Source organism: Pelmatolapia mariae, linkage group LG14 (genome assembly GCF_036321145.2).
Source record: "Pelmatolapia mariae isolate MD_Pm_ZW linkage group LG14, Pm_UMD_F_2, whole genome shotgun sequence".
NCBI lineage: Eukaryota > Metazoa > Chordata > Actinopteri > Cichliformes > Cichlidae > Pelmatolapia > Pelmatolapia mariae.
The window spans coordinates 8,313,428-8,333,562 of record NC_086239.1 but is presented as its reverse complement, the minus strand read 5'-3'; the positions used below and the strand labels follow the sequence as shown (position 1 = coordinate 8,333,562).

General features: G+C 41.5%; 2 protein-coding genes across 2 annotated transcripts in view; both read left to right on the top strand.

Moving 5' to 3' along the window:
* The first annotated feature begins 213 nt into the window (after nucleotides 1-213).
* On the top strand, nucleotides 214-1,296 carry LOC134641493 (lysophosphatidic acid receptor 6-like). Its single transcript, XM_063493939.1, has one exon. The coding sequence runs from the start codon at nucleotides 233-235 to the stop codon at nucleotides 1,070-1,072; it is 840 nt and encodes a 279-aa protein (XP_063350009.1). The 5' UTR covers nucleotides 214-232; the 3' UTR covers nucleotides 1,073-1,296.
* A 10,779-nt stretch (nucleotides 1,297-12,075) lies between these two features.
* Nucleotides 12,076-20,135, top strand: part of LOC134641025 (calsyntenin-2-like) — a 307,592-nt gene continuing 299,532 nt past the window's right edge. Inside the window, exon 1 of the mRNA XM_063493204.1 lies at nucleotides 12,076-12,561. Within this exon, the coding sequence (XP_063349274.1) occupies nucleotides 12,498-12,561 (64 nt within the window). The 5' untranslated portion in view covers nucleotides 12,076-12,497. The remainder of the gene's footprint in view (nucleotides 12,562-20,135) is intronic.

Sequence of the window (20,135 nt, the reverse complement as noted above, 5' to 3'; positions counted from 1 at the left end):
ACTGAACTAGTTTCACATAGGGTTAACTCTTTCATTCTTATAAGGTTACTTCCTGTTTCAGCTTTCTCTGCTACTTCAGCACTGTTGAAACGTCTTTTTTTTTCACACTGTTTTTGGCACTTGTGATTTGCAGGGAGGTGTGTCTTGCGGTTTCTAACACTCATACAGTCACTTCCCCCACTTCTACATTTCACACTCACGCAAAACATGCACGAAATCAACGTGGCTCAAAATGGCACAAAATGGAACAGAAGCTGACACGGTGTACGCCGTAGTTTATGGATCTGTTATAACGCTCGGACTGCCTCTCAACGCTCTGTCGCTATGGATTCTTCTTCGCCACCACGGCCGCAAATCACCCAACGCTGTCTTCATGATCAACCTGGTGATCTCAGACCTCCTGCTCATCATCTCCTTACCAATGAAGGTCTACTTTTATGCCACACGCAAATGGCCTCTAGGAGACATGGCGTGCATCTGGCTCACGATGCTTTTTCGCAACAACATCCGCTCCAGCGCAGTCTTCATCACCTTCATCAGCATTGACCGGCTGCTGGCTGTAGTCTACCCTCTGAAGTCACGCCAACTTCGGTCCTTGTCCAACGCCACAAAAGGAGCTGTGCTCGTCTGGCTGATTGTGTTGATGGTGAATATCCCAGAGAGTGTGAACTTTTTAAAACATTTGAAAAACAACACTTCAAATGTTTCCACTTGTTTTGATGACAAGAATGACTTCTTTCCTCCAATAGCGTATTTTCAGCTTGTGTTACTCTTCACCCTGCTGTTCATCAATATTGTGTCCACAGTTCTGGTGTCTTTGACTCTAAACAGACATTTGAATATCACCACAAGGATCAACAACAGAGTGAACGTCATGCTGATTTTTGCCATGAACTTGTTGATGTTCAGTATATTTTTCTTGCCCGTGTCCTTGACTGTTTTCTTTGATAATAAACGGGCTGCTCTGAATTGTCTTGCCAGTGTGAACTGCTGTCTGGATCCACTGTTGTATTACTTCTCATTTGATGGTTTCTGGAAGAAAAAAGAGGACACAGACAGGTCTACCGAATAGTCATCGAACATGACCAGTCAGATTTCCCAGTTGCTTGTGAGAATGTTTCACAGTAAGGTTGCAAGGGGAAATGAATATCAGTATTTAAGAAGGCCAGTTCTGCATGTCATTTATATAGTTATCTAGTTTTGCATTGTTTTTGTTTTTACAGTGTATAAGCTCTCCTGTTGCCTTGGAAATGTAAACTAATGTGTAATAAGTGCCAAAATTAACAACTTTTGTTAGTTCCATCAGACAAAGTTTGCTCTAAATGTTGCTCTTAAATATATAAATATTAAATACTTGGCAAGTCAGAGATTATGCCAGAGTCTGTTTGCATCACCGTGTTGGCTTGTCTTGAGTTATTTTGTGAAATAGATGTGCAAAGCGGCTTTTTACTGTTTTAGGTTATCAAAACAGTTCAATCACAAATGCTTTACAAGCTGTCATGAACCTCACGGACTACGTTAACAACTCTCAAACCTGCGTTTTTCCCCTAAGATTGAGTGGAAATTACTTAAACTGATGCATGCCTTTGAATGAACTTTTTTGAGGCTGTAAGGATTGGTGCAGCTGCTGCTGTTGCAGAAAGTGACAGCTGTGCATGAGAGCTAAAATTTACACGTAGAAATATAAATGATCACCGTGAACTGCCTGAATTGCTTGCAGGCAAAATCATTCAGATGTTCTAAGTTGCACTAAATTATCATGTTTATTATATCTGATATGGAAGAAAAAAAATCTTTAATTCTGGTATCGTTTGATGTATATAATTTTTTTTCTAGATACAGGTGCGAATATTAATTCATGCTAGCGCTAAAACAGCACCCCTTGTTTTTTTAGTTTTTCATATTTTTTTTTTTTAGATTTATTGTTCAAATCATGCTCTAAAGCTGACTACTGGCAGGATCTTTTTACGATCAAGCTCCAAGTTAAGATGGGATGGACATGTGTGGCAAGCACGTCAGGAACCTGCATGCAGGACATCTCCAGGTGAGCACACAGTTGCTGGTGCTTTCAATGAAGCGATGTCAACTCAGAATTAGTTGACATCGCTAAATACCCCAACTATCCCTGGTATTTACTGTCATTCCTTTATATACGCAGCAGATATGAAAACGGGGCATTTTTATTTTCATGATAAGACATCTTCTTTTGATTGCCTTTAACATCATTTGGCACAGTCAAGTGTGTGTCTTTGGGTATAAATCCTTCAATGCAGCTGAGGCTGTTGTGCTTTTTTGTCAGCATCTTAGTATGGAGGCCAGCAGCACTCCAGTCCTATGACTCCTATGAGTTTTGGTAAAGAGACGGGTAGCTCTCTACGCTTGTAGCAAACAATCCAAAAAGGATCTAGGTGTGAAACAATCCAGACATAAAGTCCAGATTAGCACAATTGAAGTTATTCAAAACTCACTACACGGTCATCTGTAACCGGCATCAGCTAACCTTAAACAGTTATTTGTTTTTGTTTCTAGGTTAGTAATGGAACAACACCAAACCTCAAAAACCACTCTCTACACGGTGTGTTCATCCTGTGCCATTTAGATGCTTTAGATGCGTGCTTTTTTGTTTGCTTTAACTGTGGTTGAATTCGTCTTTATTACATAGATTCTCTTTGTTGAGTGAGTGGTAAAATAAAAAAAAAAATAAAAAATAGAAAGAGATATTTACGTCTTTTGTTAAATTGCCATTCAAACCTCTTTGTCTGCAGCAGGCCACGTATCAGTTATTCATTTTTTATAGTTTATAGTTATTCATCTTTTGTCTGTTGAAAACCTGCTTTGAGGATGTTCCATCCTCTGCTTAGCTCACGCTTAATGTGAACTTTGTGTGTAACCTCTACCAGCAAATGAAAACTGAGAAGTTGAATGGAAAGTGCTATCCTACATAAGCAACCTGTACTGCTTTTATAAAACGTCATATGGTTCATAAAACATCTGCATTTTTTTCTCTTCTTCTTTTTTTTTTAACTTTATCTGTTCTCTGGTAGTTCTACAAAATCAAAATCAAACAGTCTTTTTTCAATCAATTTTTACAGCCTTCCTTTCTTTTCTTACTTTCTTTTTTGATTCTTCTTTAAATATTGTCAAATTAAATGAATACTAGTCACAAAAATATGTGTTCTCTAAATGGAACATATCATTGCTTTCCATAGGGGTGTTGATTGATTGGTTTGTCCCAGAATTAACGTGTATTTTGGAGTTTCTTTTGGGTTCCTTTTTCCCCCTTGTATATGTGTAAATCAAGGTTGTGTTCATGTTTATTTGAAGCTCTCCATCTGTAAGTGGCTGATACACCAGATCTGGAGGGATGGTAGGCTCTGACTGGGGCATGAATGTGTATGCAAAGTCTGGTCACGGTCAGCTGACCCTCTACCCCCAAGGTAAAAGAAAAAAAACAACAACCAGAAAACCACAGGTGTGCGTGCACACAGACACACACACACACACACGCATACATAACACACATACACCACACATACACATGGGCAGACACAGATGCACACACCACACATACACCATAAATACACACAAACAGACCACACATACACACCACACACACACACACACTTAGACACATACACACCACACACACACTTAGACACATACACACCACACACAAATTCCACAAATTTCTCTATCACATATCACACACACACACCAGCACAAACACATTCATGCCATACAAAAAGACCCTAAGTAGGTACATTCAGGTCTGCAAGCCTCCCCTGCCAAGCCCCACAAACAAGCCTGCTGTGCTGCAGCCAAGTCTCCCTTGGACCAGAGGAGGACTACTATTCAAAGACAGCAGCAGCTTTAGTGACTGTGGAGAGTCATGTAGAACAAAGAGCCAAAAACCAAGCAAAGAGGGGCGGAAAGGAGGAAGAGACAAAAAGAAATGCAAAGCTACCTAAACAACAATGAGCAGACAAATGGCTATCTTCCTTGCATGTGCAGGAAGTGGCTCCATCCAATCAAGTTAAACGTTTTTCTTTTCTGTGTCACAACAGTCAGGGGGAAAATCCCATTTTACAAGGTTCTCAATCGCTAAAGCACTAGACCCTATTCTCTGTGTTGTAAGTCATTTTATTGTATCAGTCACTCTTTTGGCTAAACCTTAAACAGTTCATGACAGCACAATTAGAAAAAGACTGAACAAGTACGACTTCTTTGGAAGGGCTGCCAGGAGAAAGCCTCTACTTTCTAAAAAGAACATGGCAGCATGGCTTAGTGAACAAACCACAAGACTTCTGAAACACAGGTCTCATTTCTCCTTTGGACAGATAAGACGAAAATGGAACTGTGTGGCCCAAATGCACGGTGCAACATTTGATGAAAAGCAAACACACCATATCAGCACAAACACCAACTGTCAAGCACAAGTACAGCTGAAGCTTGGGCCAACCTTGACATGCGACATTACAATGATCCCAAGTACAGCAACAAATATACACCAGAATGACTGAAAAATAATAGGTGGCCTGGTCAAGTGCTGAAGTGGTTTGGTGGGACTTTATAGGTGCAGTGTGTAGAATCTCACCACTAGATGTGAGTAAATTGTAGATTATAGTCAACCGAGTTTTGAGATTTTTAAGGTTTTTTTTTTAATTCCCTTTTAATTCAAGTGCAGCAGCAGTGCCAAGTGTAAGCAATCCTTTATCTTAGCAGGCCCCAACCCCCGTGCCACGGACCGGAGTCATTTGGTACCAGGCCGCGAAAGTTGAGGCTCGGGTGTGAAATTTATGGTTTTCAGGGATTTTTAGTGGTTTTTATCGTTATTTTTTTATTGTTTTTATCATTAACTCAGTTTCCCTGGGTCTTTTCCCATGTGTTATGAATAACTCTTTTTTTTGTTACCGGTACTGGTTTTGTTTTGTCCACGACACCTAAAAGGCCGGTCCGTGAAAATATTGTCGGACATAAGCAAAAAAGGTTGGGGACCGCTGCTTTATCGGATCTACTGACAATAACTAATTGCGTAGTAGTATTGTAGTATTGTATAGTATAAATACGCACATTCATTCACATTTTCGTGTTTTAGAGGCCTGACTTGAGTTCAGGAGATGAGGCTTCCCACAAACCAGCACCCGCTCCTTCCTATTTTTATTGGAATAATTCTGTTTATGAGAATGCATCAATTTGTTGTGAGACACAATAATACACTAATAAATCACTAAATAATTTCTCACTGTATCTTTAAGAGAGCTGTGCATCAACAAATGCATTAAGAGTGGACCACAATTCAACCACAATGATGCAAGAGTCTGATAAAGTCAGACTGAAAATAGTTACTTCATAAAAGTGTCTCTGCACTGTTGAATCATAGGATGCACATAGTTCTTCTGCTTCTGCATTCTGGCTCTTTTTCAGTAAATGGCATGGTGTAATATGTCCAATGTTGTTGCTCATCTGAGTTTGCACTTAAATAATTTTAGAACCTGATAAGGACTAATTATTTTTATTATTATTATTTGCTTTATTATGTTGTGATATGGGAACCATTTGACTTGATAGAGCTTGCACTTTCTTTTTCACATGACTGTATGGGGTGTAATGTGCACTGCAGAGAATGAAAGGATATTGTTATCATGTGGAAATTTTTGTTAAGGTTAAGTTTAAAAAGGAAGTTTTCATTTCATCACCTACCTGACCACCATCTTTTAGCTTTTTTTTCTTCTGTGTGAAGCATCTTGAATAAAATTTTATTCAACCAAAAATACTCAAATCTTTACAGGAGAGCATATTCTAGTTTAAAAATGAAACACTCATGCTTTTTTTTTTTAAAACCCCCCCCCAAAAAACGGAACCTCTTTTTCTTTTTTCAAGTTCATTTTAGAGGAAATTAAGATGACCTGAATTGGTTTTGGATGCATTGCAATAATGAGACTGAGCTACAGTGCGTGAGAAAGGACTGAACTCTCATATATGTGATGCTTAGTCACCTGTAACTGCTGTTCAGAATAAATAACGAATAAATGCGATATATATCTATGGTGGCCCTGAATAATAAAGTGAAGACCTGAAAGTCTTGTATTGTCTACTCACAATTCTGCAACTTCAGAACAGTACAAATGAAAGCTTTTATATTTCAAAATGCACCTGCATGTGAGGAATTTATTTTGGTCTTTAAAATAAAATAAACCCTAGTCTAGTATTGTTGTGTTCTAGTAAAAAAAATATTTAGCAAGTTTAACGTTTAAAGAAGAAGTAAAAATGACTGAGTTAAAGACATAAAATTTAAGTGTTTTGATTTTTCTGATGGGAGAGGAAACAATATTTTCTCTTACAGTTTTCAGTAATGGGATTGAGAAATGTGCAAGGCTTTGAGCAGATGACAACTTCTGGCCCAGTTCCTGCCAGTGAGGCAAGGCAAAACGGGGCCAGAAGGCATTCTCACAGCTTCAGACCTCTGCATGATGTAGGCGGCATCAAAGCGCCGCCACCGACACTTCCTCAGAAAGAGCCGGGGGGAAACGCCAGGGGGATGGTGGTCTATCTCTCTGCCTTTCTCAGCCGCCTCTCATGCCTACCCTTCCCCGTCCTCACCTCCTCCTACAGCCTCAGCCAGCTGTCAGTGGGAGCATGCCGAGGCATTGCACTCTTGTCAAACACACACACACACACACACACACACACACACACACACACACACACACACACACACACTTACTGGAAAGCAAGGGCAAGAGGGGAGAGGAGGGGGAGGGAGATTGAGAGATGTGATGTGGTGACAGTAGAGTGATTAGTCTATGCACAGAGCTTAGAAGAACAACAAAACTTTGTGCACGTGGCGATATGGTATAAAAGATCGGACAAAAGGAAACATGGGAGTGTCATTACTTGAGAAAAAATGATCTCTCAACTGAGGGAGAAGGATCAAGATGCTGGGAGAGTCCCCACAGTCATAGGATGGAATACGGAGGTTAAGTGCATTCAACAGGCAGGAGAACAATGGGAATGACATTGGGGTCTGGCTTGGACCTGCTTTGCAAAATTTGAAAATAAAACATTTTTAACTGTCAACACATTCCCCCGCAAGCTAATGTCCAAACTCTGAAACTGACTAATAAAAAAAAATTGCACACATATAAGGCATTCACTTCTCTCCATGATTATATTCCAAATAGCAGCACAATGGACCATTAGCTCCTGCAATGAAGACGATGGTGTTTCTATTCTCTCCATGTGTTCAGCAAATGATCAAATTAAGATGCACGACTGTGCTTTTCTATCTGTCACACTCGCTGTGCACAGAGGGATCTCCAGCCAGACCTGATTTGCTGGAGAAAGCTGTGTGTCTGTGCACAATTCCTGGGTGTGCAAAGTGAAAGTTTAAAGTCAGTGTTCTACATGTATCTGTCTTCCTTGTGTGCCACGGTCCACTTTATGCAAGAGCAAAGGCACATGAGAACAAGCTTGACCGATAACCACACCTACGTGCGTAGCATTCTGGCTATGACTCACGAATCTTTGGTAAGTGGCCACAATGTTCCACACAATAAGTTATTGCTGATTAAGCCTGCTCAGTCACAAAAGCTTCATTGTGTTCCGCTGTGTTCAGTGTCAGTTGTTGCAGTCAGGGTGACTTGCGTGTAACGGTGCATAGTACAGAGATATGGAATTAACTCAGAGCTAGACTTGAGATTCAAAGATAAGAAAATTAATATGAAACAAAGCTATCAGTAAAAAAAAGAAAAAAAAAGAAAAAGAAAACGTAACACCAACATTCTCCTCTGAATTACCCAGATTGTGTTTTATTTAAATCCTTGCCGGTGCTTCATTTGTTCTGGAAGGGCTACGTTCTGACATTATATATTTATTATACAATAGTAAACTAATATTGTCATCCTTCCTAAGGTTTCCATCATCATATAGTAGCCGGTAATATCTCCCAAAAGTGAAATACTTCCATGAGGCGACCAGAATTGCACATTTAAACCGCTCGGCCGGGTTAGATTGCCTGATGGGGCGCGTTGCGAGCGAAAGTTTTCTCTGGACTCTGAGCAGACAGACGGACATGGTGTGATATCGCATTAGCATTATGGCTCCCAATTCACTATTCCCAGGGTGGTAGATACGGTAGCCTGGTGGGCATAATGTGTGTCAATAATGAAAAAGCATCAAAAACCTGGAGAGCAGAAACAGGATTCTCACAAAATTGGCCATTTGCAGCAGGTTGTAATTTTGAAAATAGCCCTGATGAAAAAAATTGAAGTATTTTGCCTGATGCAGCTCAGTTACTGATATGGAAACTTCTGTCACATTCAGGATGTATCTTGCCAGGTGACTTGCCTTGCTACATTATTATGGGCCCTGCTTTTCTGTGATATAGTATTTGCGTCTGCAGATTAATAATTTGGAGAAGAGCTGTCCTTAAGCTTTAAAGCCTTGTGGAATATAATGGCTTTTAGTATATATCCTCAGAGGTGTTTAAAGGGGACTGATTAGAAGCTCCATGTTGTTATTTTCGGACTCTACTATTGCAGCTTTAAAGAACACGTCACCTCAGTTGATCGTTCATCTGAAACTGGCGCTTCACTTTCCTTCCCCCTCCCTTTAAGCCAACTTTCTGCTGATTGGCGGCCCCTCGCAAGCAAAAGATTTGAACAACAGCTACATGAGACTTGCTCAGGGCCGGAGCTGTGGGATGTTTAAGGATATGCCATCATGTGTCTGAGATAACAACAGAAGAAACTAGCAGAAACTGATTGTGCAGAACATGTGATGTTTATGTTTAATATGTTGGAGGGGGGAGCAGCTGTGGAAAAGTGGGTAAACCAGGTTGGTGGGTCGATCCCTGGCTGCTCCACAATGTGCATGCCAAAGTGACCTTAGACAAGCTCCTGAACCCTGAGTTTCTCCTGATGTGTTAGTCAGAGTGCAAATGTTAGATAGAAAGCACTTAAAGAATATAGAAAAAAGTGTTCGTATGGCTATATGGGTGCATGGGTGAATGAGACATGTTGTATAAAGCCCTTTGAGTGCTCAAGTAAAGCAGAAGAGCGCTATATGAGAGCCAATACATATGTCGTATACCAGCCCATACATGTATCCACCACTGTAAATTTAAAAAAGTGTAACAGATCCTCTTTCAGCTATGAATAACAAAAAAAGAGGAAACAAAAAATTAAAGGAACAGGTGATGAACTGTAGCAAAAGCTTAACCCCCTGAGTCCTGATGTCTCCATTATGCTAGCCTGTAAAGTTGCTCATGTAGCTCACCTTCATCTGAGTACACAGTGAATGGTTTGACTATGAAAATGATTTGAATGATCATTAAAATAACAAATAAGGGAGTATCTTTTAGAATCAATCCCAGTGTTTGCTCAAGCTGTTCTGGGTGCAAATGATCACTCAACACTTTATTTTCCTACTGTGATGCATTTTGTTGATATTTTTCCCCTTTAATATGTCACCCAACCGTTCACTCGAGTCTTCTTTATGCAACATATTCCTTGGGTTGTTAAAGTCGAAGCATGCTAGCTAGAAAAACACTGCTCTGCCCCGTCACCTCTTTGTACACACGCGCTTGTAAGCTATACACCACTTGGTTCATTTTCCAGTGAAACGAAGACCAAAATTTAATTTCATCACTGGATTGTGTGGATTTAAATCAGAGCATTGTCATCTGTTTCTTACCCCCCGTAGATAACGGAGGCAATATTTTCCTCTGCCTCCCAGAATAATCCTTAACCAGCAGAGATGGTCCAAAAGAAGAAAAATTCCTTTTGAGATAGGCTACTCAGGAAAATTGAAAAAGTTATTATTAATCCCGCTGCCCAGCATCAACAACAAGGCATATACAAACCTGCACGCATGCCAGCACACGCCCACACATACACATTGACACACACACACCTTCCAGACAAAAGTAGAAGAATGAAATGAGATTTCCCCCCACTACCAATTTGAAACATGCAAAGAAATTGTGCTCTTTCTCTGCAAACATGAGTCATGTTGCACAGTGATTTTTAATTTCATTGCTCGTTTCACGAAGCAGCGTAAATGTCTGAACCAAGCAGCAACCTCTGGCACTGTCAAAATAAATCCAGTGTGAAAGTGCCAAAAACTGCAGTTCCTCTAATAGTCACTTGGGCTTTATGGATAGTTTCCTCCTTCATCACACCTGTATGGTGGGTGATTTAAAAAAAAAAACATCCATCATGATCATGATTATGTTTGATGTCAGATGTCAGACTAATTTTACACCGTGGGCCACATACAGTCCACTTTGAACCTACATGGGCCAGACCAGTGAAACTCCCAGTTTAACTACACATTGAATTCTTCTTCTAGCTTCATATAAGTAGTGCAGTTTCAATGGTAAGTCTCAGTTTTTCTACATGCTAAAGAAATGCTGCTGTGGTAACTGTAAGAAATCTGCCAACATAACTCTTTGTGCATAAATTGTAAGAAATAACAATTTCTGGTAGCTTATTTCACATACTACTTTGTAATAATTAAACAAAGCTTTTGCTAATTCACAGAAAATGATCTTTTAAAAAAAATTAAAAAATACAGTGGACCCATGATAAATACAAAACAGAAATGTATATTGTAGTCTTAAATTTATTTTTGTTTATTTAAATGTTCATCGACAGGCTGTATCAAAAATAATCATGTGATTTCGAAGTGCTTTAATTCCACAGCCGTTCACCGGTAATGATCGAAATATGTACTGTGGGAAAGAGCAGGTTCAAGTGTTTTCAGAGGGGCACACACTTGTGAGCACTTGTGAACATTGTAAGTTTTGTATTTATATTCAGCCACGTATCTTAAACTTTACCCCAAGCTTCTATGCCCGTTACTTTAAAAAATATATAGTCTTTTGAAATTGGACAATTCTTTTTGAAACACCCTGTATTACTTTTTGTCAGGAGGAAAAAAAAATCTATGCGGCTCTTTACATTTTCCAAAGGTGTCCAGTGGGCCGGATTAGAGCGTTTAGTGGGCTGATTCTTACCCCTGGGCCTTATGTTAGACACTTCTGCTCCTAAGGCTTAAATGTAAAGGCCTGTTTGCTCATTTGGGCAGCTAAAGCTCATCTCTGTCAGCTAGGCCTCACCTCGGGTAATAGAAGACACTCAAAAGGACCTCTTAGCCATGGTTGTGGCATTGGCACCTTTTGGAATATTAATAAATATACTCTCAAATTATATATCTGTCCTGTTGTGATGCGAAACTTGTCCTAGAAGTTTCTGCCTCACTACAGACAGAGAAGTGTCTGTGCAGCTTGCTAACAAACCTTGCTAGCTCTCTGCTCATAGGTTCACAGCCAACCTCTGGGCTAAATATGACATCCAGCCCCCCCAAAAAAACCAAACGAAAAACTCATTAACGTCTTTTTAAATACTTTACAAGCTTTCTAAAAAAAACCAAACAAACCCAAAAAACAAAGCAGTAACATTTTTACAACTTACATTCGAGTGTCTGTGTTTCAGGCTTAAAACAACTGGAGTCTGTAAATCCACAAATGTCCATGTCAGTTAAATTGTAGATTATTCAAAACCATAGATCAGACTTGCGGACACACCAGCCTGCACAGTAAATTAGGACTGCTTTAGAGCAACAACACTTTAATGAGTGGCAACAAAAAAAACAAAAAAATGCTGCAGTATTAAAATCACTTCCTGGATATTCCGTTTGAATTTACCGTGCCTTAATTGTATGGCCCTTTTCCCTTCATCGCAATTACAGCATTGTTATATGCACTGCTTTCTAATGGCATTGTACCGTTTAACTCTGATGGTGTTGTAATGAGCCTTTAGCGCTTGTAGTTCAATTGTTTCGGCTTTATTGTTTTATTATAGAAATACTCGCCGACAACCCAACAGTGTTGTACACGGAATCCATTCAAATAGCTTCTTTTCAAACTCCCTCACCCTCTCGTTTTTTGTAACATTAAGGATCACTGCACGCTGCTGTTGGAGTGGGCTGGGATGCTCTACAGATAGGGAAAGGGAGGAGGAGGAGAGCGAGGAGGGCGGAGGATGAGAGAGTGAGAGGGAGACAGGGAGAGCGACAGAAAAAAAAGAAAAAGAAAAGAAAGAAAAGGGAAAGCGCCCGGTCCATCTCTCTCCTCTTCATGACGTAGCTCGGTGTGGTCCCGGGGGTCCGCCGCTCTCTGGTCCCGTCTCCACAGTCCGAGTAGCCTGCGGTGCGACGCGCGCGGTGCCGAGCGGCGAGGTGCGTTGCGGGTATCCGCTGTCCTTCTACTTCCACGCTCCCCCGGCTTGTCCCACATATCAGTGAACTGTTTCCACACTGCCTCAACAGAGAGAGAGGAGAGACCCCGCGGAGAGAGAGAGGGCGGAAAGGAGAGAGAGAGAGAGAGAGAGAGAGAGAGAGAGAGAGGAGGAGGAGGAAAATAAAAAAGGCAGAAAGAGGAGAGAAGAGGAGGAAGGAGGTCGCCTTAGTCCCTCTCCTGAATCTCCAACGAGAAGATGCTGAGAATAGCCGGCGTGCTGGCTGCTCTGGTTTTGGGGTTGAGCGCCGCTCACACCAAAGGTACGGTAGGTGAAGGGCAGCGTGTTCTGCGTGGTGCCCGTCTGCCAGTGTGCTTTATTATTATTATACTGGGTGGCTGTGGTTAGAACTGCTGTGCGTGGATGCAGAGAGATGACCATCTGATACAGCGAACTAATTGATGTTTCTGCTGATTGCACTGTGTGCGCGTTTTGTTCCTCACTCCAAGACAGGGCTGTAATTTTCCGCTGGTGTTTCTGCGTGGACTTGTGGATACTTAGCACTTGATAATAACTGTACGACTGTGCAGCCCCCGATGGCACTCGGAAGAATTCGTTTTTATCTTCTGTGGCATCACTACAGTCGCTCTGTGTTACTCAATAAAGAGCGTACAGTGACCTTGTTATGGCCTATATTATAGGGTGGGATAATCTCAGGTGGCATCGCTAGAAAATTGATTACGACTTTTGTTATGATAGCTCACCCTCTTCACATTTGTTTCTTTATATTTGTGGCATGTTGAGTGTAGATGAAGCATCCTCGTGCACTATTTGAGGTTACAGGCTTTCCTGTTTTCTGCTGTTTGTGACTGATAGGCGGAGGAATAGGCAGGGGAAAAGCGAAGCAGAAGTTTTAATTAAACAAACAAACAAAAAAAAATCATCCAAGACTGCGTGTATATATATTTGCATGCATGTAAGAAAATACATGACAGAATATAGTTAAAGCAGGGGGGGTTAGTGTGTGTGTGACCTGTCATGAGCTTATTGTTTGAGAGAATCTGCATGACTCACTTCTGAAGTCCAGGATCTTGGAAAAGGAATAAGGCAATGTCTTTGCCTGAGGATACACATGCCATGCACATGTATGTAACGTGGCAGCCCCCACCTTAGTGTTGCAAAGATATGTACCTATGTAAGCAGCTATATATGGCAAATTCTGCAAAAGCAGTCAAAGCTTTCAAGATCCAATCAAACTTTTATGAGTCTCCTTTAAAAGTCATGTGCTTTTGTGTGTGTACCTGTGTCAGTCCACAAACTGCCTCTAAGTACTGGCACTTACTTTTGGCTCATTTCAAATTGCAAAACACGCGCCACAAAAAATCCCCCAAGCCACCTGATATACGATAATGACGTCCAGATGTCATAAATCTGTGCCATACTGTTGGCAGTTTTGCTTCGCTGCTGAGCTAATTTTAGGTCTCCCAGCATCCCCACTGCAGCGGGGCCGCTCGGTCCTCTTGTGAGACTGGCATGTGCCGTAGGTAAGCAGGTAAATGCGGCAACAGGTTCGTGCTAATCAACTCCCTGTAGACCTGGGCGGGCTTTTGCACAGCAAAATAACAAGGTGACACCTGTCAGTTTCATCTGGCAGCCACGCGGCACCAGAACTGTGATAAGCTGTTCATCCTGCTCGCCTTCTGACACGGGGAAGATCCTCCCTGCTGCTGGTCGGCTGGCTGCCTACAGCTGCAATCTTTTCTGCGTGTGTGTGTGTGTGTGTGGAAGGAAAACATATGCTAATAGACCTGCTGTGGGCTGCGACCTGGCCAAGAGGTCAAAGTTTTGCCTTTAATGCACTTTTCAGTTGCACGCAAGCAACAGTGGGGCTGTCTATCATGTGCTGTCCTTAAGAATCTGCTTTGCAAATACATGTTACCTATTAGGGTATTAACTGGATTAGTTCATAGATGTAATATGGCCAGAAAGAAAGGGTAAGGTTGCTTTGTAAGGAAGGATTTATTGTGTGTATGTGTGTTTTTTGTTATCCAGAGCTTGGCTGTGAAGTAAACAAATTACTGCCAAGTCAATGGGGGTGGAAAAACCAAGCACACTATGGTTCTAATTGATTCCCCTGGGACACTGTATAGTGCAGTTAAATCCAGGAGAAAATAAGAGGCTATTGTATCCAGTATCTGCCTATCTGCTGCTATCTGTTGCTCTGTACATTGCCTAACCTTTACCACCCTTTCCTGCTTCCTGTCACAGCTTCTGGGAAGCAGACACAATAAGAAGCACCATTCCCCATTTTCTTTTTTTCCTTAACTCCAAGTCTGGTTCTCACTTTCAGCTTTTGAGATAACAACTGAAAGAGTGCATCCATGTCAGGCGCCGGAGAGGGATCTGCCTCTGCAGGGCCAGTATACAAACTTGTTTCCCAGATAACTTTGAAGCGCCGCCGCTCCTGTCATTTTGTGTTTAGCCAGGAAGGCGACTTCCTTTAATCACCGTCACCCTCGAGTCATCCAGTCAGACTCGGCATGCAAGCGTGTGTTTCTTACTTAGTTGTCAGTAATCAGAGCTTGAAGTGTTAACATCCCCCTTGCATATGTGTGTGTGTGTGTGGTTCACCTGTGCATGCGCTCGGAGCGAGAGTGATGGATTGAAGCCAACATGTTGACAGCTGCCAAGTATGCAAAAATAGGCAAGGAGGTGATGTCGTTTACAAAGGAATTATTGCGTTTGCTAGATACACGCTGCGGCTCAATCGATTTCCCCAGGACCGACCGTGTCCCAGCTCAACAGGGAGAATCTCCTGGCAGCGAGGCAGAAAGAGCTATACAGTTTTTTGCCAGTGCTGCCCGGAGCCTTGCTTTTGTGTAATTCCAAGCAATATGAACTCTGAATTTAGATAGCTCATTACCAGCACACTGTATTTTAATTCAGCTGCCCACTGTGTGACTCTTTGTTGGGGGAACCTTTTTGCTGCTTTATTATATCCAGATAAACACACTGTAGGTCTCTCACCCCCCCCCCCCCCCCCCCCCCCCCCCCCCCCCCCCCATCAGTGAGCATGTAAGCAGCTAAGAGTGTAATATTCGGCCACTGCAAGAGGCTCCATGCTAACCAGCTGGCTGCTCGGACATCTGCTAGAAAAGTTGCAGGATTAATCAATGCAGGTATTATAATTTATGCCATTCCTTATAGAGCGTCTGCATGTGCAACTGTGTGTGTGTGAGCTAGTGCTTTTATGTGTGTGTGTAGAGGGGATAAAGACAAGCCAAGAGGATAGGCATTTGAGGATCCCATTAGCAAATAAAAAAGGGGGGTGTCAAAAAAATAGAGGCAGATTTATGTCCACCTCTGTGGAGGAGAGGAAGTGCATTATAGGGAGCACTCTATAAATCCTCCAACGAGGCTGTGACACAGTGTGCGGCACAAATCCTGTCCAGTTTGCCACGGCCACGGGGAGGCAAGCCTCAGTGACACGGAGGAACTTCACAGATTTTTTTTTCTCTTTTCCACGAACGCTTTCTTTCTTTTCCTATTTTTTTTTTCTTTTCTCAGAGCTCTGTGCCATTTGAGAAGTAGGAGAGCTTAAGCGGCTGCAGTGATGGAAGAATGCCAGGCCGCTGATCCCGGCACAGTTCCACAAGCATCAGAGACAAAAGACAGAGTCGGAGTGGATAAGTTTAAGGAGAAGGTCGAGAGGCTTTCTGTGATCCCATGAGTGCCGTGGCTAGATTCGCAGGGAGTCTTGTGACTACGGAATAACACAGTTCCTTACAGCATATTGAACTTTGCTCATTAGCGAACAGATGCTGTTTTTATTGCTAATGAGAAATCAAGCCTTTGTTCTCTGCCTCAGTGCTAAGGATGGCATGAATATGGGGTAGTGTCGAGTGGCTATTTGTTGCTTCCTTTCAAACGTTCATATAAAGCCACAAATGAAAGGAAACTTGGTCTCTGTTATCAGATCTTAGCGTATTCTGCTTGTCCGGGGTATTCCACAGTGGCCTTTACACTTATATTCTCCTACATCTTTACGCTATATACAGTATCTTTTTGTTCAGCCTCTTCTGCTTTTGCTCCATTGTTTTTTGAGACGTGGAACCGAAGGTGGGAGGGGCTTTTTGGGAGTCATGGTCTATGTGAGTATGTAGTTCAGTGGCTGACTGAACTGGGTAAAACATACAGTGAGTAGGTGTCTCATCTCTCTCTCTTCTTTCCTTCCTTCTTTCCTTTTGGTTGTTTTGAGTGGTCACAGCTGACCATACTTGGCAGCAAATAGGCAGCCAGGGCCTATTGATTTGCCCTACAGACAGACAGAGAGTGAGACACACACACACACACACACACACACACACACACACACACACACACACACACACACACACACACACACAGAGGAAGGCACACAGAGAGGATTTGATCAGAGACGAGGCCAGAGTAGATTTTGCAGAATTAAGTTAGATGCTGCAGTGTCTTTTTTGAGATGCATTTGGAAGGAGCAAAGAAATCAACTTGAAAGGGAAAGAAAAAGAAAGGATGGATGGATTCAAGAAGCAGAAAGAGGAATGCAGAAATAAATTATTACCATATTTAGATTTTTTTTTCCTATAGACCTTCACAAAAGTTGTGCAAACACTTCTTTGAAGCTTTTCACCATTTCATGTGATCTTCATCAGCAGATGGCCTGTTATGATGCATTACACACCACTTGGAATGCATTGGTTTACCTTTTCTCTTAGAAGATAAAGTAATCTGTTCCAGTACTCATTACCAAGTGAAAATATAAGAAAAAAATAAAAGAAATTTAACTACAAAGTGACATATTCCACTATATTCTTGTCCTTTCATCCAAAGATCTGCATATCTCTACTCTTTAAAAGCTCCAGCCCAATGCCTTTTCACCCTGTCTTCTTCATGACCTCACCTCAGGCTAGTGTTGCTCACAAGTGCATGAAGAAGACAAGTAAAAACATTTCCCCCATCTTCCACTTTAATAAACTGTTGATGTGTTTGCTGCATTTAGTCACACTGATGTGTTGCATTACTTTGAATTACTTTGTTAAACAAAAATTTAAGGTAATTCTTTTTATTTCTTTATCAACACTGATTTTGAAATGGTAGAGTGATGGTGTGCTGATTAGCACTTTTGCCTCAGAGCAAGAGGTTTCTAGGTTTGACTCCACCTGCTGGCCCTAGCCTTTGTAAGTGGCACTTGCATGTTCTCTGCATGCTTATGTGGGTTTAATCTGGGTACTGTGGATTCCTCCCACAGTCCAAAGACATGCATTAGTTAGATTAACTGACAATTCTAAATTGTCTGTAGCTATAAGTGAGCTTGAAAAGTTGTCTGTCTCTGTATATTTGTCCTGTGATAGGCTGGTGACCTGTCCTGGGTGCTCCCCACCTTTCACCCTGTGACTCCTGCATGTGCCTTGCTAGGCACTTTAGGGACTTTTTATGTCTGTTAACATAGGGACCATTTAAAGGAACATTTAAGCAACTCTACCTTTGCTGAACAATGGTGACTGTGGTCATATGGGGACAAAATTGAATCTTCTTGCTTCTAAATGGGCTTTCATATTGTCTTTCTAGACACTGGCTAGAAAGCTGATGTTATCTTTAGGCATTGACTGTCTTAGCTTTTTAACGAATTATGTCATTTATTTAAAAAAAAAAAACAATAATGGAAAACACTGTTGTAGTCCAACACACCTACATTACAGGTATAACCTTTGGTATAAAAATGCCAATTAATTACATTTAATATAAATTATGGACATGCTCTATTACACCGTTATCACTTAGCTGCTACTACTTTGAAAAAAAAAATCCACTTGAGACACAACAAATGCTTTTAATGAATCCCAGGCACTGGTTTGTAAATGCTTGATTTAAATACATAATATTTCCATAACAGTACAACTCCTACAACTGTCAGTCACTGTAAAGCAGGACCCGTATTCTCATAAAATAAAAGGAAAAAGAATGAAGAAAACACATTGCATTAAGAAAACTTGTAACTTAAAAAAAGAATAACAGTTTAATAACACTTGCAAGTGAAGTACTGCTGTTCAGTTGTGTTTCGCTTTGATGGCTTTTTTTGTCACCTAGAAGAGTAGAAAACAGTGGAGTCACATGAAGAGGTCTAACATTTTGATACGATCCTATTCTCACTTCAAGCGCCTTTAAAGCTATAGAGCTTAAGTGCAATTCTGGAGCCTTGCTCTCTCCATTGCTGTTAATTTAACAATGTCAAGTATCAGTGAGTTTTAAATGTGTGAGCTTTGTTTTCAACAATAACAGAAACTGAATCAGGCTGCGGTCTTTTAACTGATTTATTAGTAGAATTTTGTGTGTCTTGATGTCTACCAGATGGTGACTTTCAACTCACATTGACTTTAAAGTACTTATGACACACAGCTGCATGTCTGAATGTGTGCGTGTATATCTCTCCTTACTGCTACACTTAATCCCCACTTCTTTTGGATTATGAAGTTTAAGTTATTCTAAGTGTCTAGCCAGACCCTCACCAAGCTCCCCTGTTGTTTTTGCTCTCATGGACTACAGTGCATAAAATAGTCTCTTAGTCACACACACACACACACACACACACACACACACACACACACACACACACACACACACACACACACACACACAAGCCCGTTCAGCTATCTTAGTGAGGACCTTCATTGACGTAATGGTTTCCCTAGCCCCTTACCCTAACCATTAAAAATGAATGCCTAACCCTAACCCTTACCCTAAACCTAACCATAACCTAATTGTAACCCTGACACTAAAACCACATTTTGAGCCTCAAAAAGGCCTTCAAACTTGTGAGCACCGGTGTGTGTGTCCTCACAAGTGACTGTTGGTTCTCACAAGTATAGTAGAATGCAGATTTTGGTCCTCACAAAGATAGCTAGACAGGAACACACACACACACTTACGCTCAAGAGCTCTACAATATATTCAAGGAGGTCCTTCTGCCACCTTCAGCCCTCCTTTCATCTATTTGGTCCTGTTTTCCAATCACTTACCTCTAGCCCAATCTCACCAGTGGACTCTCTTCTATTTTTCAGAGAGGAATGATGACACATCCTGAGACACACACACACACATGCACGCACTGATGAGTAGCAAAGGGTTACACAGACAGATAGTGCCCGACCTGTCCCTCTCCACCAGCTGGGTCTGGCTGACCTCGGAGGAAATGATCAGAGGGAGAAGGCAGAGAGAATTATAGGATGAGTGAGAGGAAAGGGTCAGAGAAAGTTGCAGATCTTTGTCTTTGTGACTCATAAATCTTCACACTTGACAAGTGGAGCACTCTGAGTGGAGAGCGGACTTCAAGAAATGACGCGGAAAAATAGCAAGAGCCTCTGAGGAGCTTAGAGATAAGTCTCTACACTTATTTCTGGCTTTTACTCTGTGATACACATCACCCATCTTACGTATATATCCAAAACATTAATTTCCTATCTGTATTTGCATGGTGCTGTAGGCTACCTTGAGGTGATGTATGTAAATTTTCCAACCAGCCACCATCAGTCCAACAGACGGTGACATGCTCATTTTTCTTTTAACTCTTTTCCCCATAAAGACGACATTTGACGACCTCGCCTGTGTCCTTAATGATGAGTTCTGACACCTCAGTATATACCAGTAAAGATGCAGTTTGACAACCATTAGAATAGTTGCTGGGTTTTTCCAAGGACAGCTGCATAGGCAGAAATCACCCTCACTAACATCTGACGCAAGCCCAGTCATTTTGTTCTATAAGCAGGCCTGGAATGTGACAGAAACCAATGACAAAAACAGCTTCAGGTGAAGATGGGAGGGTTGATCAAAATATTGTGACTAATGCTGGTATTAGTAGACAGA